We start from the raw sequence: 24,593 nt of genomic DNA on the forward strand, positions 1-24,593 counted from the left end.
GCAGTGTGCATTACCATCCGCCGGACCGGACTTTACCACCAAGGGCTACTACTTCAAGAGATGAACAACCCGACTTTACACCGCGTCTTAAAGACCGTCTCGGGGCAAGACTACTACCGTCCCATCGCCAGAAGTTTAGCGGCCTCCGTGTACCGGCAGTACCTCACGCAGCTTGACGTCACGGATTTCATCGGCACACCATAGGCGGCGCCCGTCTACCAACCTCCTTTGCCCCCGTGAGTATGGACTTAGTCAGACTTTAAACCTTTTGGCCGCCATTTCAAAAACTTTGTTTATTTTTTTGTAAATAGTCTGTCACCCTTTATTTTTGGCAGTCCGTCTAAATTGCTCCAATCACCTTCAACTTTGGATGAGCAGTCTAAATTTTTGTTTGGCCTCTAATTGATTCCAGGCATGGTTATTCTCGACTTTACAAAATGTTTCCAAATTCCGCCCACCTCAAACTTACCCTCCCCCTCCTGTCCCGGAATTGGTCACTGGCGAAGTCAGAGGCTAAGTCCGGGGTGGGCGTGCATGAACCTTCAGTGGATGTGGGCATGTAAAAACAGTTCCCATTCCCATTCCAACCCTCGTATTAAGCTGTAAAAAAAGAAGAAAAAAAAAAACGGAAAAAAGGACGTACTCGATAGTGTCGTGGTTAAGCCATCGAAGGCTGTTAGGTACAGGGTCCCCAGCCCGGTACCGGCTCCCACCCAGAGCGAGCTTTAACGACTCAATGGGTAGATGTAGGTCACTACACCCTCTTCTCTCTCACTAACCATTAACAACTAACCCACTGTCCTGGACAGACAGCCCAGATAGCTGAGGTGTGTGCCCAGGACAGCTTCATTGAACCTTAATTGGAAATAAACACGAACATAACTTGAAATGAAATTAATGGACGTCATGGTCTGACACGCAAATATTAAAAATATGTCCCATTGTCCAACTTTCCAATTGTATTACATTACATACATTTAAATTGCCACTGGAATAATTTTTAACTTATAATTTAAAAGTAAACTTTATTAACTGCCATAAAACAAGTTAATTAAATAGAGATGCTATTTAATTAACTTGTTTTATGGCAGTAGCATAATATATATAAACAAATACAAGCTGCAGTTAAGTTTACATTTTTTTGGCGATACAGTCCTCACTGTTTTTAATATAACTGGAGCTGAAAGGAAGAGATCTATCTATCTTATCTGTTGGGAAATTGCCCTGTGGAGTTTAACTTTATTTTTATTTACACATAACTTTTAAATAAATTTATAATCCTGGAAACTGGAACACTTCGGCTTTATTTTCTGTGGATGTTATTTATATTCTCTGGACATTGTTGATATCCTTGGGACGCTGCCACAAGTTGGCTTATAGGTTGTATTTTCCTTTCCAGCATGAAAAATTGTTAACAAGTTAACAACATGGTAATATTTTGAGAATATAGCTCTCAGCTATTGGGCGAATGCCATAAAGGTCTCCCGATAGAGTTAACATTGCGACTGAGAACCTCGTTTTGTAATAAAGTGTCGAATTTTAATTAAAAAAAAAAAAAAAATTATTTAATTCTAATCTACTCTAACTTAATCTTGGGGCCGAAATATGACTTGAGGAAATTACCCATATTGCTGTAATTGGATTAAATGCGTTTTTGGAGCAATTGCATTACAGTTCCGTTTTGAAATAAACTTCAGTTTTCATATGTTATTTTGCTTTTTAACATCTCAAAATCACTGTCCATCCTTAACAGGACATGGGCAACACATTTCCATTCCAACTTTTATCAATTTTAACAAACGAATGGAATTATATCAGTTTATTACAAGACTACACATATGTACATTTATCAAAAGTGCCGTTTTGTAATGAAGGGTCGAAAGTACAAAATATATTTTTCATTAATTCTAATCTACTTTAACATAATCTTGTGGCCAAAATTTATACCACCAGATAAAATTTGGCATATTTGTTTTTATTAGTTTGTCGATCCACGATTTTGTTGTATGGTTTATTTAATGGTTTATTTAACGACGCCCTCAACACATTTTATTTACGGTTATATGGCGTCGGACATATGGTTAAGGACTACACAGATATTGAGGGAGAAAACCCGCTGTCGCCACTTCATGGGCTACTCTTTTCGATTAGCAGCAAGGGATCTTTTATATGCACCATCCCATAGACAGGATAGCACATACCACGGCCTTTGATGTACCAGCCGTGGTGCACTGGCTGAAGCGAGAAATAGTCCAATGGGCCCACTGACAGGGATCGATCCCTCAATAGCTCAAAAGGTATCGTAGCAAGTCTGCAAAGTTGCGGGCGATTCGGTGCCATAGGTTCGAGTCCCACCAATGGCACGGGACAATTTGTGAGGCCAGAATTTATTTATCCCCTTTGCCAGTGCGTTAATATCTATGTATGTAACAGTCTACATCGACATACAAACAATATATAGATATTCATACATCAATACATACATAACACATACCACATACATAAATAAATACATACATACATACATACGCACACATACCTACATACAAACACCTATACATACATACATACAAACATCTATACATACATACATACATACATACATACATACATACGCACACATACCTACATACAAACACCTATACATACATACATACAAACATCTATACATACATACATACATACATACATACATACATATATCTATACATACATACATACATACATACATATATACATACATACATACATACATCTATACATGCACATATACACCCACACCCACCCACCCACCCACTCACCCACCCACCCACTCACACCCATCCACTCACACACACACACACACACAGACAGACACACACACACACACACACTCACACACAGACACATGAGAAAATTTGTGAAGGCAATGAAGAATTTTAATATCCCCTGTGCCAGTGCGTCATTGAGTATATGTATGTTTAAGTCAAAATCCGACATACATACAAGAGAGATATTCAAAATATAAAAATACAATCTATACGTACATCTATACATACATACAAACAACATACAAACATCTATACATGCACACATGCATACATACATCAATACATACATACATACAGTCAACCTCGACATACATACAATATATAGATATTCATACATCAATACATACTAGCTAGTGCCAGGTCTGCCCACTGTTTCGTGCACTAAGCGGGATCGACCGCGTAGATTGTAGCCCCCATGCATGTGGTTGAGTTAAAGAGCATCCTCGATAGCTTAGAGCAATCTGTGGGCGATTCGGTGCCACGAGTCCCAGCAAGCGCATGGGACAATTTGTGAGGCCAGAAAGGATTTAATTATCCCCTGTGCCAGTGCGTTAATATCTATATATGTAACAGTCAACCTCGACATACATACAGAATATAGATATTCATACATCAATACATACATACATACATGTACGTTAGGCATAGGCTTGCTTTTCATACACGAGGTTTTCCTTGTGACAAATGTGGGCCATGATCATTTCAGGTAATTTTGTGAAAATGTAATAGCTTAACCATTATTCAAATGAGGCTTTTTGTAGCGATCATGAGCAAAGTCTCCATAAATATATGTATGATATCCGCCAACTCCCGCTTAGGTGTGGTTGTATGGGTGTGAACATTGCCAAAAATACACAAGAAAAGCACGCACTGTCGACACATTATGACGAAAGTAACAGACATTTAACTAAAAATATTTCAAATAAGCTCTCTCTCTCTCTCTCTCTCTCTCTCTCTCTCTCTCTCTCTCTCTCTCTGTGTCGTGTGTCGTGTACTATTACTAGATCACTGTGACCTACGTTCACGGTCTACTGCACATAACAGTAAATCCTTGTCCTGACCATATATTGCATACAAATGCATACGGGACCATGACATCTCACTTGTAGGACTAACTTGGGATGGCTGTGTGTCGCGTACTATTATTAGGTCTCGATGACTTACGTTTCACTGTCTAGTGCACATAACAGTAAATCCTTGTCCTGACCATATATTGCATACAAATGCATACGGGACCATGGAATCTCACTTGTAGGACTAACTTGGGATGGCGGTGTGTCGCGTACTATTATTAGGTCTCGATGACTTACGTTTCACTGTCTAGTGCACATAACAGTAAATCCTTGTCCTGACCATAGCTTGCATACAGATGCATACGGGACCATCAAACCTTACATGTAGGAACACCTTTGGATTGTGGCGTATCGCATAATATCACTAGGTCACTGTGACCTACTTTTCAGTCTACTGCACATAAAAATAAAATCTTATCTCGCTAATTTTGTGGCAGTTCTATATTTTCAACATTACATATATAATGTGTTTCTCTGCCAATATAAATGTGTCAATGGGTGTAGTTTTTGGCAATATTCACACCCATACAAACCACACTCAAGCGGGAGGTGGCGTACATCACACATATACAAATGTATTCAATTACATTTTTCATAAAATTACCAAAATTATTATACCCCACTTTTGTCACATGAAAAATCTGGGGTATGAATACCAAGCCTCATTACAACTAAACCGTTTCCGCTGCTGGAGAGAAACCGATTTTTATTTTTATATCTATGATGGGTCGTATTATAGTATGGCGTTGTCTGTTCGTCAGTCCGTCTGTCCGTCTATTAATATTTTCTTGTCCGGACCATCTTTTGCATACAGATGCATACACGACCATGAAACCTCAAATGTAGGAACACATTAGGATAGCGGTGTGTCGTGTACTATTACTAGATCACTGTGACTTTGGATGGTGGTGTGTGGCATTATATTACTAGGTCAATGTGACCTACTTTTCAGTCTAATGCAGATAACAATAAATTCTTATCTGGCTAATTTTGTGGCAGTTCTATATTTTTAACATAAAGTGTTTCTCTGCCAATATAAATGTGTCAATGGGTGTAGTTTTTTGCAATATTCACCCCCGTACAAACCAGACTCAAACGGGAGGTGGCGGATATCACACATATACAAATGTATTCAATTACATTTTCCACAAAATCAGCTTGTTTCAAAATTACCCAAATTATCACAGACAACTTTTGTCACACGGAAACCCTGGAGTATGAACACCAAGCCTCATTACAACTAAACCGTTTGCACTGCTGGTGACAAACAAATTGTTATTTTTATAACCTCACATGTATGAACAACTTGCGATGGTGGTGTTTTGCGTTCTATTACTAGGTCACTGTGACCTACTGTTCATGGTCTACTGCATATAACAGTCAATCCTTATCCGGACCATGTCTTGTATACAGATGCATACAAGACTATCAAAAGTAAAAGTAAAGTTTGTTTTATTTAACGACGCCGCTAGAGCACATTGATTTTTTATCTTATCATCGGCTATTGGACGTCAAACATATGGTCATTCTGACACTGTTTTTAGAGGAAACCCGCTGTCGCCACATAGGCTACTCTTTTTACGACAGGCAGCAAGGGATCTTTTATTTGCGCTTCCCACAGGCAGGATAGCACAAACCATGGCCTTTGTTGAACCAGTTATGGATCACTGGTCGGTGCAAGTGGTTTACACCTACCCATTGAGCCTTGCGGAGCACTCACTCAGGGTTTGGAGTCGGTATCTGGATTAAAAATCCCATGCCTCGACTGGGATCCGAACCCAGTACCTACCAGCCTGTAGACCGATGGCCTGCCACGACGCCACCGAGGCCGGTACAAGACTATCAAACCTCACATGTAGGAACAGCTTGTGATGGCGGTGTGTCGAATACTATTACTAGGTAAATGTGACATACTGTTCACGGTCTACTGCACATAACAGTAAATCCTTTTCCGGCTAATTTATAGGCAGTTTTATATTGTTAACATTACATACATAAACTGTTTCTTTTTCAATATAAATGTGTCACCAGAGTGCCCATGCTAAACAAAATTTCCCTTTCTAATAAAGAACAATAGCGTCATTAATCAGACAGCAGTATGATCATTAGTTGGTCCAAAACAAACTTTTCATCCATCCGATTGGAAACATTTCACATAATTCGAATTGAACCATGCCCATAACATATCCATTAATATCTACGGTTTTCCACCAAACTCCTGAAGGGCGTAACATAACTCATTGGCTATCGCTAAGAATTACTTAGTATTCCAAATAATTAACCTTCAAACATGGAACTGTACACAAAAAACAAAACAAAAAACGAACTCTTTAACTGTATACTGCTACCTATCACATACAATTCTTGGAGGTTTGAACATGAGCAGTCGTGCGGTCGTGGTGTATTGACTAAGGGCGACTAAGTCCTTTACAAAGGTAGTCCGTTGGATGACCATCGATTTTAGGATCTGACCAGTATGGTACCAGTTAAATATGAAACGCTGAAACTGAATCGATTGGCAGAAGAAGACATAAAACATGTTCTATATTTTGACAGCACCAGACTCAGTTTCTATGGTTTTGGGCCGGGTCTTTCTAAAAATAAAGCTCAAAACGTATTGCAGACAATGCATATACAAGCACTCCCGAGGAAATCCTATACTGGAAATTTAATCCCACAAAGTTTATTTCATCCCTCTTACATCGTCACAGAGGACTGCCATTCCCAGACTAGTTTACTAAGACATTTAGTCACTCTGTACTGTATTATCTTTTACTTCAGAGACAATCCAAGCAAGCTGCATACCTTGGCTGTTCTAGCATTTTGTCTTCACCCCTGTATTAAAAATGAGATATAATCTATATACTTTAATAGTAATTTGTAAAGAAATATTTTAATTTGTTCATGGATCTCTTTTTCTTTCAGCTTTGTTTATTTGAGTTGGTGTGGGTTTAAAACTTAATAACATGGTTTTATATGAATTTTAACTTTATTCGTTATGGAGTTATATGCTAATTCGTTGGTTTCCTTTTGACGCAAACGGACTATATACGGTGCGAAACATGGTTATTATTCGACAAAGAACATTCTAGTTTTTATTTGGGCTGTGCAGTTAAATTCCAATGTGATAATTGGAGGGCTAGTTGAATTTGAGAAAGGCCAGTAAGATTTTTCATCAACTGGCCCTGCTGGCGACCATGGTTTTCATTTAATTTTCAACCCTACAGTTATTACATAGGATATGCTACATAATATATGATAAATGTGGAAAGAGTAGCCTGTGTGGTGGCATGGGGCTTTCAGTCATCTCTCTCTCTCTCTCTCTCTCTCTCTCTCTCTCTCTCTCTCTCTCTCTCTCTCTCTCTCTCTCTCTTCCCCGAGACCCCCCCCCCCCCCTTTCTGTCTACCGAATAGACGTTTTCTAGTATTAATAGTGTTAATAGAACAGCTAGGTGTTCCAGACCTGATTAATTTTATCACAACTACCAGTAATACTTAAAATAATTATCTAGGCATCAAATATTCTAGAAAAAAATAATTTGTATAATAGTTACAAAGGTGCTTATAACACAGACTCAAAAGGAACTCTTTTCTAAACGATATAACTAGAAATCTATATTTATATATAAACTGTCAGTACCGCCTTTTTGATAGTACTAGTATCTGAATCACAAATCATCTGGCACTACAAACACTAAACACATAAAAGACAACAAAAAGCAAAAACAACGCACACTACACAGACACAACACACACACTACACACACATGTACACACAAACACACACCACACACACATACACACAAAAACACACTACACACACTACAGACACACATAGACACAAACACACACACAAATACACATAAACACACACACACACACACACACACACACACACATACACACACACACACACATAAACACACACATGCTACACACAGACACACACAAACACGCACACAAATACACACACGAAAACGCCCGAATCTGCATAACAACATTTATTCATATTAGCATTACTGTCAAACAGCTATGAGTAGTAGGTACGGTGCCGTACCTACTACTGCTATGTAGGGATACACACAAATCACTACACCTTTTCACGGGGATTACAACTAATTTTCAGTGTAGATGGAAGGAAATGTAGGAAATGGTTTATTTAACGACGCACTCAACACATTTTATTTACGCTTATATGGCGTCAGACATATGGTTAAGAACCACAAATATTGGGAAACCCGCTGTCGACACTTCATGGGCTACTCTTTTCGATTAGCGGCAGTTGATCTTTTATATGCACCACCCCATAGAAAGGATAGCACATATCAAGGCCTTTGATGTACCAGTTGTGGTGCACCAGCTGGAGCGATTGAGGGTAGAATGATGAAAATACATGGTAAAGAGAGGTTACAACATTTCCCCCGAATATATGTAACATTTACACGATTTGGAGGTTTTACCCCCATGCCCCCCGTCTCCTCCTCCCCATGATCCCTGTCTCATACGCTCATGGATACACCACGAAAATGCAGCGCCACCATCAGTTTCAGACTGCCAATGTGTACATAACATATATAATACCTTAGCTCGAATGTTTGTGCCATTGTTCCATTCTTCAATATATATAAAGTATGGAAAATGCATTCCCCGGCTTAACCTTGTGTGGAAATACAACACCTGTCAGTTGGGGTCACGGATATGTAACTATATAAAGTTTGTTTTGTTTAGAGCACATGGTTAATTAATCATCAGAGGAAACCCGCTACGTTTTTCCTAATGCAACGAGGGATCTTTTATATGCACTTTCCCACAGACAGGACAGCACATACATGTACCACGACCTTTCACCAGTTGTGGTGCACGGGTTGGAACAACACAAATAAAACATCAATCAGTTGAATGAATCTACCGAGGAGGTTTGATCCTGCGTCGCAAGCACCTCAAGCGATAACTGAACCGACTGAGCTAAATCCCGCCCCATGTAACTATATAGTTATACGCACACTTCACGAGGTGTATCGGTGAATAGCCCTACAGTGTTGGTTGTGTGGCCTCTGGGAGTAAATGTCCGTCGAAATCTACAAATTGTCGAGCGCAAGATATATTTTCCTTTCCTTTCTTTTCAAATCTGGTATTTCCGATTTTGAAAAAAATCAATCTGTTTTAAATATGGGCGACGTAGCTAGGTTTTCAAGCTCCGAACATAGATAATGCTACATTTGTGTCCTTTAGATAACATTTTTCTTACGAGACGTTTTAATATGTATCTAATGAACGAAAGCGAGTTGGATACGTTGTTAAACAACGAGTTGTAAGATAAATGGTATCTAACGGACACAAATGTTATATTCTATATTTTACATATACACATTACGTAAATGATTGCTGAAAACATAGTACAATTTATGCTTTGAGTTGATCTCATCAAAAACACTAAGGACTAAACGGGCTAATTAATGTGTACACAGACGTATTAGTGAGCTGATCTCAGTATTGAAGAGACCTTTAATTCGGATTTAACCAAAAAGTACACAGACGTGTGTCGTTAGAAAAGTAATATTTCAAAGGGAGGCCACTCGCATTAATTTCATGTGGCATTTTAGTCTGCCCACAGTCACTCGCATTAATTTAGAGACGCGTTAATTTCAGGATCTACGGTAGGCACTGCACATTCTTGTGAAACCAATAATCTTGTAAACACATTTTAAATGATTTTCTTAATTCAACTTCCATACGAGATAGAAATAGCAACTGTACGTTTATATCAGATCCATCCCGTTTCAAAAACAAGCCTAGCTTGGCCATATTTATTTGGGTCTAACAAACACAAATTAAAATAAGCGTGTAAAATAAAAACTACGTATTAAAAACAAAATTACACAGAAATATTGCAGCAAAAATATCTAACAGGAATAAAAATGACAGCTACATAAAAGAGACCTGATATGAAAGATGTTATACGTGTCTGTGTTGGCAAATCACATAAAGGTCCACATTGGAAATATTCTACTTTCGGTTTCGTAATCTGTCTGTCGCTCGTATTTACGGTGCGCGACGTCACCCACTGGAAAAGATCAGGCCCTTTTAAAGGCCCCTATGGACAACCTAGGGAGACACCTCAGCACTTCATAGGTTCCCTTAACGAGTAGTTTACCAAGTTAATCATCTACATTCCGTTTTTCAACATGTTTACAAGTCTAAGCCACAAATCATACGTGCAAATTCCGCTGTTTTCAAGTGGAATCGATAAAATCATGGAATTAATCATTTCGTGGAGAAAAATGATATATAGGCCTACACCAACACAAATAAACATTTACTGTATAAAGAAAACTGGATTAAGAAAACCTTCCGAGTTACGTTTCACATATAAATAGAGAGTTTGTCCAAACAGTATTCCTGCATTAACCTGCAGAGTGCTGCAGACGTGTACACGTTCTAGGTCAGGTATTACGACGTCGCGTGGAACCTTTGTCATAGCGTCGCTATGGTTTGACTGTTTTGATTTGTTTACATATGAGAGGCAGGATGTAGCTCAGTGGTACAACGCTCACTTGCTGTGCGGTCGGTCTGGGATCGATCCCCATCGGTGGGCCCATTGCGCTATTTCTCGTTCTAGCCAGTGCACTACGACTGGTATATCAAAGGCCGTGGTATGTGCTATTCTATCTGTGGGATGGTGCATATAAAAGATCCCTTGCTGCTAATCAAAAAGAGTAGCCCATGAAGTGGCGACAGCGGGATTTCTGTCAATATCTGTGTGGTCTTTAACCATATGTCCGACTCCATATAACCGTAAATAAAATGTGTTGAGTGCGTCATTAAATAAGACATTCCCTTCCTTCCTTCCTTCCTTGTTTATTGTCACGGGGATTCTATAATTCCCGTAACTGAATAAAACACGATTATCCAAATATATCTCCTAACTGTATATCTATTAGATCTCTCTGTAACAGGCAGTTCAAAACCGCTTTGGCTCGTCTTGGTATGATCAGAGATACGATCTTATATAAAGTATATATTATTATAGCACGTTTAGTTCACTAGAAAACACAACAAAAACACAATACACTTTGGAATCTGTATTAACCTACGCTGACAAACGTACAGCCGTAGTAGTAAATTAATAACAACAATAATAACAACCCAGAACTGATCACTTAATTAGTTAATCTCTAGGTGTCTAGTTACACAATATGCTAATCACTTCACCGTGACTCACGTGGGATAATTGAGAAACGCTTCTAGGAGAAGTTAATTAATAAAGGAATTACCACTCTATTCCTAACTGGTTAATTTTTAATTAACCCTTACTACTCGTTCAGTAACGTGTGATAATTGAGAAACGCTGCCAGGAGAACTTAATTAATAAAGGAATTACAACACTATTCCTAAATGGTTAATTTTTAATTAACCCGTAACTACTCATTCAGTAACCTTGTAACACAGAATTAATACTGGTACCTATCACAATAAAGACAATAACCTACAGTTTACCTAGGTCTTCTAGGATGACTGGCTAAGCTTTATATTACCAAATACTCATATAATGTTAGAACAAAAAGTCTACGATTTACTTCGTCAGATGACCGAAGACACTGTCTAAAGAATATTGGTATAATACAGTATTAAAATATTTAAAAGTCACATCAATCACATCAAGGTTATACAACAGAGCAGAAATAATATATATATTTATCAAAGTCCAAACGGACAACGTTCCCTGGGAGCCGTCCTTTTTGCTTCTCCCCATAACTCTAAAACACTAGCTATTTATTATAAATCGAAATATCGCCTGGGGGTAAATCGCGGCACCGAATCTTATCATCTGATATTCCACCTCTCCCAGGGTCGGTATATTTCTCTCTGATCGTCAGTCTGGCTGTCGCCAACCGCGAGCAATCTCCTGGCCATAAACAGCACTACCGGAGATATTACGTAACTACTAGCCACATGGCCTCCACACCTGCTCTGGGTGTGTATTAGGCGTACAGTCGCGCAAAGGTATTACGTAACAAGTTGCCCATCTGGGCTTAAGTGCAATGAAACTGCACACGGCCTTCTAAAACAATTAATATCGCCACAGGCGAAAACAAATTAAGAGCATGTACCGTCACAATTATATATGAAAACGTTAAAGGAAAATAGGTGCATAAAACCCTCAAGATATAGACAACTGGCAGTCGAGAATCGGTGTTTACTGCAAATTAAAAAGAAAAAAAAAAAAAAAAAATTAAAATTAAAGATGTGTTTGTTTTTAATGTATAATCTTGCAGTTTGTATTCCAGAGTGTAGGCACCGGCCTCGGTGGCGTCGTGGTTAGGCCATCGGTCTACAGGCTGGTAGGTACTGGGTTCAGATCCCAGTCGAGGCATGGGATTTTTAATCCAGATACCGACTCCAAACCCTGAATGAGTGCTCCGCAAGGCTCAGTGGGTAGGTGTAAACCACTTGCACCGACCAGTGATACATAAGTGGTTCAACAAAGGCCATGGTTTGTGTTATCTTGCCTGTGGGAAGCGCAAATAAAAGATCCCTTGCTGCCTGTCGTAAAAGAGTATCCTATATGGCGACAGCGGGTTTCTTCTAAAAAAAACAGTGTCAGAATGACCATATGTTTGACGTCCAATAGCCGATGATAAGATAAAAAATCGATGTGCTCTAGTGGCGTCGTTAAATGAAAACAAACTTTCGTTTTTACTTGTCCTGAGTGTAGGCCTACCAACATGCTACAACGAACTGTATTATACATTGCTATATCACCAGAATTACAGGAACAGTGCGGTTTGATTTCAAAATATTACTCAAAGGTAGGTATATGGAACATGCAGGGCCGTAGCTAAGACTTTTTGTTATTGGTGGGGGTGGGGGTGGGGGGTAACTGAGTAGATAATAGTCTAAAGCTCCTTAAACGGTTAAGAAGAGAATTTTCTTTAAGTTTTTATAAATTTTTTCTGCACCCCAAGCCCGTATGCAGGCATTTTAACGGGGAGGGGAGCGGAGGGTTCTTACTCTGGCGAGTGTGTGTGTGTGTGTGTGTGTGTGTGTGTGCGTGTGTGTGTGTAACACACATACACACACACACAGAGAGAGAGACAGACACAGCCAGGTGGAGGGGGTATGACAGACATAGCGGATGGAACGGGGTGGCACGAGATCATGCATTTGCTTATTTCCTGTTGTTTTCTTGTTCAATTAATGTGAATTATTCGTAATTTAGTGTGCTTACCCGTGTTTAACATCTGGTAGTAGTCACAACAGCAGTTGTCACCAAGTCACTATATCACGTATTAAAGTTTGTTTTGTTTAACGACACCACTGGATCACATTGATGAATTAATCATCGGCTATTGGATGTCTAACATTTGGTAATTGTGACTTGTAGTCATCAGAGGAAACCCGCTACATTTTTCCTGATGAAGCAAGGAATCTGTTATATGCACTTTCAAATGTGTCATCTGCAAATATCTAAGTCTAGAAAGGTTACCAAAGGTATTGTAGTTGATATTTTAGTCTAACATTTATTAAAATATGTTGTTGTACGTGTTTGGGTTCTTAAATAAATCACATGTGACTGATTTTATTAAATCCTAATTGCAAATGGAAAATTCGATCCAATGGATAAACGTTACGGCACAGCAATAAACATCACACTAATAAATATCGTGTCGAAGACGTTTATCTTGATGAACTACTTAACGAGCTACTCTCGGCATAGCAAATTCAAAAACATATGTAGATCCCTCCTTTATTTTGGGCGGACCGTTCATAATTGCGCCTAATTTCCTTCATACAAACTGCGCGCCCTTTCCCTTTGGCTTTAATCCTACGGGACATTCCATATTCCTTAACACCCATAACCCCCTCCACCTGTTACCGACCTCGGTCGGGCTGTTGGTGCTTCCTTGTTCCTGCCAGTGCAGGCGGTCCCCCTATTCACTCCACCCCACCTTTGTCTGTCCTTGGTAGAGGAGCCGGCCAAGGCCGGCACTTGAGCCCAGGACAGGCGTGCGCTACAACAGCTTGTTCTCAATGTACATTCTGACCTGACCTGACCTGCCTACTGGTAAAGCGCTCGGTTGAGGCGCGGTCGCTTTGTCACGCAACAATGAATGAATAATACAATATGTATGAAATAATGAATGAATGAATGAATCATTCACAACACTCAGGTAGAAAAATACAAATCAGCTACTGGATGTCAAAACAGATAAATATACGAATGAACGAGAAATAGTTGTCACACTATTATTATTATTATTTTTTTTTTATATTATTATTATTATTATTTTTTTAATATTGTATACAGACAGACAAGGCAGATAAATTGTGTTTTAAAAGTCTTAATTCAGTTACAGAATATAGGTCATTGATATATTTTATAATACAATCTAAAATATTGAACCATCCAATTGTGAGTTAAGTGGCATAGTGGAGTGGCGTGTTGGCCCAAAGCTCCGAATTTGCATTTGTACTTTAGGATCTCGCAATTGTTTTGAAAGTTGACTAACTGATTCTAGAGAACAAGGTCATATGTCAAATATAGAGAAATGTCTAGGAAAGCAGTTTTAAAACACTACACTGGTAAAGCGCTCGCTTGATGCGCGGTCAGTTTGGGGTCGTTCCCGTCGGTGGGCCCATTGGGCTAATTCTCTTTCCAGACAGTGCACCACAACTGGTATATCAAAGCCATGATATGTGCTATCCTGTCTATGGGATGGTGCATAAAAAGACCCCTTGCTACTAATAGAAAAATGTAGCGGGGTTCCTCTCTAAGATTATATGTCAAAATTACTAAATATTTGACATCCAATAGCCGATGATTAATTATCAATGCACATCAGTTAAACAAAACAAACCCTAACTTTCGAGAGGGTATATAAATGACAGATTCTTACCACTGATTACAATGTTTATTTAAACAAAGACATGTAATTATGTTGTATACATTCCTTTACAAAAGTTAAAAGTGTAAACATAAACAGTTTAAAAAAAAATCAATAGATACATTATTAACTGCCTACGTGATGGAGACTAAAATAATATTTGATGTTGAATTAAGATATTTAATATAAAATTTTTTTTATAAATAAATATTATAATATTATAATTAAGTTTATATTAATTAATAAAAATTAAATTGAGCTTAATAAAGATAAAATGAATAGAAATAATAATAACAATAACAATAATAATAATAATAATAATAATAATAATAATATTAATAATAATAATAGTAGTAGTAGTAATAATTGGTTTTGTTAATTAATAATATAGTTATATGGCCTGGCTAGAACTATAATTATACAAATAATGGAAAATGCTAATTAAATAATAATGTCTTCTTTAATTAACCCATATAGTGGACTTTGATTAATTATATATTATCTAAAATTAATTAGTAGTTAATTAAATTAATTACTTATTTGTATCTCCACTATATAACTAACACTCCGTAACGATTTAAAAATTATGTTTTTCAATAACGGCTGACAGCCGGAGTTGTTAGCTTTTCACTGGCCGCAAACCGATCGTTACTCATAAAGGTGGAACGCCCATTACGAAACAAAAATCCGGGAATAGGTCGAGGTTGTCTGTAATTGTTCTATAAAAATATCCTCTTAAAATTGACTCGATAAAAAGATAGAAACAATTCCTCAGAAAAGGCTCAGAATGCATCTACAGGCGTCCTGAGAGGCCCCCTGAATCCCCCCGCTCGGGAACGCCTTCGGCGTGCGTAATGCTAATTTTGTTTTGGATACGCCCCCGTCTCAGATTGCAAACCTCGTGGTACCAACTTTGACGTCCGCGCTCGTCTCGAGGTATTGACTCTTGACTGTTGGCTATACAATATGCCCTAGTGTGGATATTAAATAATTATAAATAAAAAACTGGACAAACAAAATACATTTATTATTCTTTGAGATAGCCTCAGTGCCTTGCAGACCATTAATGGCTCCCACAGTATCAGGCCCGAAATTGTTAAAAATATTTATAGTTTTTATAATAAAATTGTCCGCAACGGTGTTGAGGTCGTTCTGGAATGGGTCCCGGTGTAACGTGGTATTTTGACTCCCGTAGAATACTGACTACCCGGTCATATTTCTACGGCAAAAGGAGTCAGTTTTCTACAGGAGAAAAATGACTTCCAGCAGAAAAACCCGTAGTACTACGACGCCACCCGCCACGTTGAAAACTGACCCCCATAGAATAATGACTCCTCTTGAAATCATACAAAATCTTCTTAATGGATTTCAACAAGTTTCTATGTAAGTTATTTTGCTATAATATCTTAAGTTTACAGTCAATCCTCTATAAAACAACAACCCGTAGGGACCTTAAAAATGGCCTCTATCATCAAGTGACATTTTATAAAGTTCAAAATAGATGCAAATATAGTATGAATTAAGTTGTTCATTTATATGAAAGTGGTTGTTATGCCCATTCTCTGCATTCACCTCATGTTTTGCCAATACGAGAATTTCAACATGCGAGTTAGAACTTTTTTAAAATAAGTTTTATTATCTTTCCGTTGTTGCATTGTTTACATAATTAGACCCCCTCGTGTAGAATGACCCATGTATGTATGTTCTATGTATTTATTTTATGTATGAATATATATATATATATATATATATATATATATATATATATATATATATATATATATATCCTGTCAAAAAAGAAACCCATAGACGAAACATTCATGGAATTATCTCTTTAATACAATCTAATTAAAATTAGCTCCACTATTACATGTGGATCTAACAGCAGCCCGTTGGAGCTCATGTCCAGTTGACCTTTCATTTGACCAATCAAAACCTTACTTGCAAAATCATGCCAGTGTACAGTGTTGTTACGAATCTGAATTCCCAACTAAAAAAAACGTTTGACAATACATTGTTTGGCCACAGTTGTGAAAGCCGACAGCAGTAACGTGGTATGGTTTTCTTTTCTATTGTTAGTCGATATGACTGCAGACGAGCGGACAGGCAGTCTTATAAAGCTTGAATGCGAAGTAATCCTCACACCGTCGCGCACATAACCACACACCACCTAGCAAACACCTAGTTGAACGTAGACCATCATGATAAACTTCGACAGAACGTCAAATGCGAAATTTGTTTTGATAAGTAAATTTTTAAAAGTAATTTTTGCCTTTGCAAATACCCAGACCAAGATACATATAGTTTTAACTGATGTCAGTAGTCCTTATCAATGAAAAATATTGATTGCATCTTTACAATATGGCACAGAGTAAACTAGCAACACTGGTTATTTGGTCTATGTAGGCATAACTGTGTTTTGTTAAAAGCATGTCTGCAAACGCTATTTAATGAAATCTATCTAGACCTTGACATGCAATAATAGCCGTTTTTAAATGCAGTGAGCAACTTGTTACAAATATATCCTTATGTCGATGTTTTAATTTGTTTGTTCTTTATTTCTTTATTTCTTTTTATTTATTTCTAATCATTCTCTTTTTTTCATTTTTGATTTCTTTTAATGATTTCATTTATTTATTTTAAATTACATTTGGGCATGATATTAAATGGTATAAACACTATATATAATAGAAAAAAGAATATTATTTTTTAGGTGATCCAACCTTTTGTAAAACATTTTAATAGTTAAAGTTTGATTTTATTTAACGACACCACTAGAGCATATTGATTTATCAATAATCGGCTATTGGATGTAAAAAAATTGTAATTTAGAAATTTAGTCTTAGAGAAAAACCCGCTACTTTGTTCCATTAGTAGCAAGGGATCGTTTATATACACCATCCCACTGACAGGATAACACATACCACGGCACATACCAGTCGTGTTGCACTGGCTGGAACGAATTTTTTTTAATAGTGTCTATATTTAGTACATTAGTACAATAATATTGCATTATTGATTGTCCCCCTCCCTCCAAAAACGTTTTGTAAATTAAATCCAGCATAGATATTCCTACATATATGATATTTATGAATGTAAACAATTCGATCATATCCAGCACTTGCCTCAAAAATAAGATTTTCGCGTTAAAAATGCCCTACAATTAAATTAGCGCCCTGCCCCATCAAAATCCTAGCGAGAACACTGTGCATGAATATATATATATATATATATATATATATATATATATATATATATATATATAGATAGATATAGAGATATAGAATTTGAAAACATTCGGAATTATGCGGAGGGAATACGAAATAATTCGGGTGTATTACGAAGTATGCCGGAAACTAATTTCAATATAAAATTTTATATTCAATTCGTTTCAAGACGAAAGAAAAAACCATGATAGTAAAGCCATCAAATCTGTTTATACTAGTATACAATCCAGAGTTTATTACTGCACTTTCCCCCCTGTTTTTCCATACTGAAATAGACCAACAAGTTCGCCTATTGCATAAATAGCCTCGCCCCATACTTTTAGAATTTGTATGCTCCCGAATAACGCTATAAAAGGCGAAGTGTAATTGGTCGATATTTAAATTGTTATTTATAGATGAAAGGTCACCTGGACATGAGAGTCCACGCAATGCTGTTAGATCTACCGGTAGACCAGTAGAAGTAATTGTAATCAGATTGCCTTTAATACAAAGTGGCATAATTTCGTTATTTATGATCGTATCACAGTCAAATTTGACATGAGTATGTGGCAATGTTCTTGCTATGGCGTTTTCATCACCAAACAGCGTCGCACGAGGGCGCTGAAATCAGTACCGTGTGTTGCCACCAGCAGCAGCAATCACTGCGCGACATCTCCGTGGCATAGACTGAATGAGCCTCTGAATCCGGGCAAGTGGAATCCCAGCCCATTTTTCCTGCAGTGCATGTGACAGTTGCGGAAGCGTCTGAGGCTCAGGGTTCACGCTGGCTTACACGTCTGTCCAGTTCGTCCCATAGATATTCAGTGGGATTGAGATCTGACGATCTTGATAGCCATGACAGCACATTAATGTTCTCATTCTGTAGGAAATCCATTGTTACACATGTCGTGTGCGGTCTGGCATTGTCCTGCTGAAAGAGTTCTCTCTATCGATCCAAAATGGGAAGCATGTGACGGCGAAGAATTTCATCCCGGTAGCGTACATCTGTCAGTTTGCCTTGTACGAACACAAGTTCACTTCTGCTGGTGTATGAGATGGCTCCCCACATCATGACACTCCCTCCACCGAATCTGTCAACTTCGGCGACGTAGTTGTTGGCAAAACGTTCACTGCGGCCTCTGTAAATACGTTGTCGTCCATCACGTCACTGTAGAAGGAAACGAGACTCGTCGCTGAACCATACTCGCCGCCAATTTCCCAAGTTCCACCCCTGTACATTCGTGCATCAGCGAACACGTAAATGTCGATGTTTACGTCGCAGGACGGGGCCAACATACGGTCTCCTAGCCCGTAAACCAGCTTCTCGAAGTCGGTTCCGAATGGTTTGTGACTGCGATTCATCTAACTGGAGGCGGCTTATTGCAATGTTTCGATTCGGCAGGCTTAGTTTTGGCATCTTGTAACTCGTCTACGTCGAAATGGAAATGAGGCATCATTGCGAGCATTGCAGCTTTAAATACCCATCACTACCCCAGCCTTTCCCCGCGTTGCACGTGCATTCGCCAAAATCTGACCATTTCACGCCGATTTCCTGCAATTGTCGCACAACGTGCGTTAAATTTGTTTTAGGGTGCATTTGGGCATGCTGTCCCATTCCAGGAACATTAACAAACATGGTCATTCAGCAACATTGTAAAACAAAACCCCGATATTTTGTAAAATCAAACACTTTTCTTCTTTCCCTATCACCTATTCGTTTCTTGTTTGACAGAATATATGTATGTCGGGTTTGACTAGTATATACATAGATATGAACGCACGGGCATAGGGAATAATTAAATCCTTGCTGGCTTCACAAAGTGTTGATGCCATAGCTGGTACTCGAACCTATGACACCGAATCGCCTGCAACGAACGGGGCTGACCATGTTATCCTAAAGATAACTTTGCTTATTGTTAAGACTCTCCCCTCCATTTACAAATTGACTAGGCTAGTACTTATGTTTACTTTACTCCATGTAACTCGTCGTGTTTCCATTGTTCATTTGGTGAATTCACGTCTACTGATATCTCACTTATCACGCACATGGTACACATTTTGTCATACGTGGACAGACATATCAAATACGTTCGCTACTTTCCTGTCAACCAGGCGAGAGTTATCAGCTGATTCAAAAGGCCCCGTGCGTGTGTGCTCTCCTGTCTATGCCCCTCCTTACCAATAATTTGTTTAAACTATTAATTTGTTTTTATAAAATCATATATACATACTGTTACTACTATTAAATATCATGATATATTCTGTAGCACGAATATTACTTTATTAAATAATACTTGTAAAGTTTTAGATATCATTATGAGCACATTTATGCCCCAAGTTAATGTATTATTATATTATATATGTAGAACTCCTGTATTATTATACTGGACATAATGTAACTATGTGCTCATGTATCACTTGTTATGTAATCCGAGTGTAAATAAAAATGTGTTCTGTTCTGTTCTGTTCTTTTCTGAATGATTAATTAGTTACTAGTAACAGCTGCCTCATCAGTGTTTTTGGCCACTAATTGGATGCGACTTTGATGTTATGAGGATTATTGTTTCTGATTTATGTGGTTCACTCAGTGCATAGCATCTCCATGTACAGTTCTTCAAGTGTGGGGTATTCTGAATAGCTCAGTTTGGCATATGTACCCTATACAGTACACAAACGCATATGGAAGTTATATTATTCAGCTGTGTTAAATACCATACAAGGATAAACTATGATGTGTCTCATTCCCATGTCTATTGATTGCGTAATGCATCCATCTTGGTAGGTACAATTGACGACGCTGCTCTGTAGTTCCTCGTATTCTGCTGGCAATGTCATTTCATACCGAGATTCACAAGAAAATATCCTTTTTAAAATATATGACTGAAAACTTTTTGAAATTTAAACGTTTTCCTTATAGGTTGTAATGTAGCAATCATGTGATTCCCAGGTCAGAGTTCGAAGAGCACCGTCAAATATTTAAGGAGTAAAGTAACTATGGTTTTGATTGTGGATATGTGTGACACTGGTAATTTGTGCAAATACTATGATAAATGCCCCATCAGTTCCACAGTTTTATTACCTGAACAATTATTTCACTAGTGACAATTTGTACTTGTTAATAACTGGGGTGGCTATAAAAAATTCAACTGGCATTTTGTGCGATCAGAGGGTGGGTACTGTAAAGTGTCTGTAAGTGTTTAAAACGATACGTGACAGCAAAGTGTCTTTAAGTAATTAGCAATGGGAGGTGCCACACACTGTCAGTGTATATACTGGCCTAGTGGTTTGAAATATTGCTTCTGTTAGTTTTATTAAGAATTGTTACTATGGTCGTCAATAGGAATTTATTTGGTTTAATGGAATCTTAAGGACCACACAAATATTGAAAGAGGAAACCTGCTGTCGTCACTTCATGGGCTACTCTTTTCGATTAGCAGTAAGGGATTTTTTATATGCACAGACAGAATAGCACATACCACGGCCTTTGATATACCAGTCGTGGTGCACTGGCTGGAGCGAGAAATAGTCCAATGGGCCCACCGACTGGGATCGATCCCAGACAGACTGTGCATGAAGCGAATACTTTACAACTGGGCTACGTCCCTCTCCCTAACTGAACGATTAGTACCGTAACCTAATCATAATGAGCCGAATTTAGGAAGCCTGTGTTTTCTTAAACGCAGATGTTTAAGGTTACACACCACCATTAATTACGCCATGCAGTTCAATACCATTTCTATGTCAGAATATATTCTGTGAAAAAAGCAACACTATCAAGAGGGTAATGTGACTACTCATTTTAGTACCGCGTACAAAATCAACATAGGTCGCCCATGAAAGTGTTCTGTTAACAGCCTCCACACTATACCACTTGCACAGTTGCTATCAGTTAGTACTACATGTAGTAATTAACTTCAAACCAATGGGTTACTTAAAGTCAACCTACGTGTAATCATCAAAAACATATTTTTAAAAACCACCATGTTAGAATTTTGTAGTATTTTTTATGAGGAACTGTTATCGCAAGCATATTACAATGGCTGCAAACTCACGACTGTCGCTTTAACCTGCTACAACAAGCAACGACTCAACAAATGGTGGTGTGGTGTCTTAAAGCTTTGCAAATGCATGTAGCAACATGAGTGTAGGTAATACACAAGCTTTGTAAATTCGTCCCATTATGATTAGCTATCATAATCTGTAACACAAATGGGCGGGACGTAACTCAGTGATACAGCGTTCGCCTGCTGCGCGATCGATCTAGGATCGATTCCCGTCGGTGGGCCCATTGGGCTATTTCTCGTTCCAGCCAGTGCTCCACAACTGGTGTAACAAAGGTCGTGGTATGTGCTATCCTGTCTGTGGGATAGTGCATATAAAAGATCCCTTGCTGCTAATCGAAAAAGAGTAGCCCATGAAGTCGCGAATGCGGGTTTTCTCTCTCACTCAATATATGTGTGGTCCTTAACCATATGTCTGACGCCATATAACCGTAAATAAAATGTGTTGAGTTCGCTATTAAATAACATAATTTTTGTCCTTCCTTCCGTAACACAAATTCTTTGGATTCGAAACCTCTTTAATATAGGATGTAGTGTTGACCTTTAGTATAAGAAACTTGAAATGTTCAAAGATAAGAAAACCAAGTTAACATGAAACGTTATTTGTATCAAACATGGCTGATGGTATCCTCAGTAACTACGTGTCAAACGGATGCACTACAAATTGACTCCGCCAGTGAAATTCGTACTCTGTATTGTTATCAGCACATAATACTCACTGTTATTAGGTTTTCTTATTGGGAAAATGTCCCTGAGCAACATCATAATATTAGTTATCACTGAAACTGTGTAAATATGTGTGATTCCTTCCTTGAACAGGCGAAATATGGTACCTTCGCGAATGCGTCCCCTTATTCCCATCGGACTACGTATTATCAATAGAGAAAACTGATTTGTATTGTATCTCCCTTGCGTACTGTAAATAATTACACATCAAACATAGATTCAAGAAGAATGATAAAATGCACGGGTGTGTGTTGTACGTGCGTCTCTGTCAGTTGTCAATTGAATGCTACAATACAGGTACCAATTTTCTTCTGCAAAAAAAGGATCAAAGGGCAATCATATGAAATGTGTATCGTGTAAAATATACCTTTTAACAACTTTACACTGCTAGTCACAATACGTGATGGAAACATAAAGAATGCGCTAAAAAGTACAAAGAAAGTCATTGGTAATGTTGCAAATATATATATATATATATATAGTTACGCCATTCATTCAATAACATATGTTTACAGTATTCGTTTGATTTCAAGCAATAACAAAAGAGACATATGCTCTAAAATGACGCGGTTCCTCTTTTCAACAGTCAAAGAAGCGCCTCGCCTTCATAGCAAAGTCACTAGTGTGTATGATCGCCCTTAACTTCAAGATATTTGATGCACCTACAACGCATGAAAAGGTGATGTTCCTGAGAGTTTGTTGGGGAATGATCTGCCATTCTTCTGCAAGAAACGGTTAAGCTAGTTGACATTACAAGTTCGGGGTGGTTTTCACCCACTCGTCATACAACAACGTCTTATGGTCGGATGGTACCACATAATAAGGAGAGTGGACAGGTCAGTTGATGCTCGGGATCCCCTGTTTTTGCAACAAGTCTGTCACGACTTGAGCTCTGTGAGGAGTGGTGTTGACATCCAGAACATCGTCCTATGGACGAAGGACCGCACAATGTCGTCTCTGTAGCGTATGGCGATTATGGAGCACTGCAGGTAGTACTAAACCAAATAACTTCCGGCTGGGTCAAAGTGCGAGGTGCACCGAACTTTTGATAGAGAAGTGAACACCACAAGTCCTGTGATTGGTTATAAATGTGAGTGTGTTGGTTGTAAAAAATAATAGTTTCATCTGGGTAAAAAAAAATTGCAATTTTATTTCATCTAGTACCAATGTGTCAAGTAGCCTTGTGCTTGAAACATGTATGGGGTACCTGTAAAAAAAAGTACTCAAATTTTGTGCGAAACTAGGGTAGTCATAGACGCTACCCGTTATCTCAGAAACGAGCAGCTTGACCCCCATTTTTTTCTGATTCACTTTAAGTGTAAGGGGTGATAGTATTTATATCCGTGGCGTTTATGTCGGTTGATAATAGTTTCATCTGGGTAAAAAAAAATTGCAATTTTATTTCATCTAGTACCAATGTGTCAAGTAGCCTTGTGCTTGAAACATGTATGGGGTACCTGTAAAAAAAAGTACTCAAATTTTGTGCGAAACTAGGGTAGTCATAGACGCTACCCGTTATCTCAGAAACGAGCAGCTTGACCCCCATTTTTTTCTGATTCACTTTAAGTGTAAGGGGTGATAGTATTTATATCCGTGGCGTTTATGTCGGTTGATACGTTGCAGGTAGGAGTTTTAGCCACATATGTTACTATTGTCGTCTATGGGATTTGATTTGGTAGTATACACCCTATAGCACATATTCAGTGCATAATAAAAAATATTATGATTTTGTCATTTTATTTAATTAAACTATACTGGTTGATAAATTAGCCATCACTCGATCATGCAAGTTCACAATGACCTTGACCTTGACAATAATCTCTGTACATGG

At 38.1% G+C, this 24,593-nt stretch overlaps 1 protein-coding gene across 1 annotated transcript in view; it reads right to left on the bottom strand.

Moving 5' to 3' along the window:
• Positions 1–542: 542 nt before the first annotated feature.
• Positions 543–24,593, bottom strand: part of LOC121383771 — a 48,561-nt gene continuing 24,510 nt past the window's right edge. Inside the window, exon 3 of the mRNA XM_041513866.1 lies at positions 543–600. Coding sequence (XP_041369800.1) covers positions 543–600 — 58 coding nt within the window. The remainder of the gene's footprint in view (positions 601–24,593) is intronic.

This window comes from Gigantopelta aegis, chromosome 10, assembly GCF_016097555.1.
Source record: "Gigantopelta aegis isolate Gae_Host chromosome 10, Gae_host_genome, whole genome shotgun sequence".
Classification (NCBI taxonomy): Eukaryota; Metazoa; Mollusca; class Gastropoda; order Neomphalida; family Peltospiridae; genus Gigantopelta; species Gigantopelta aegis.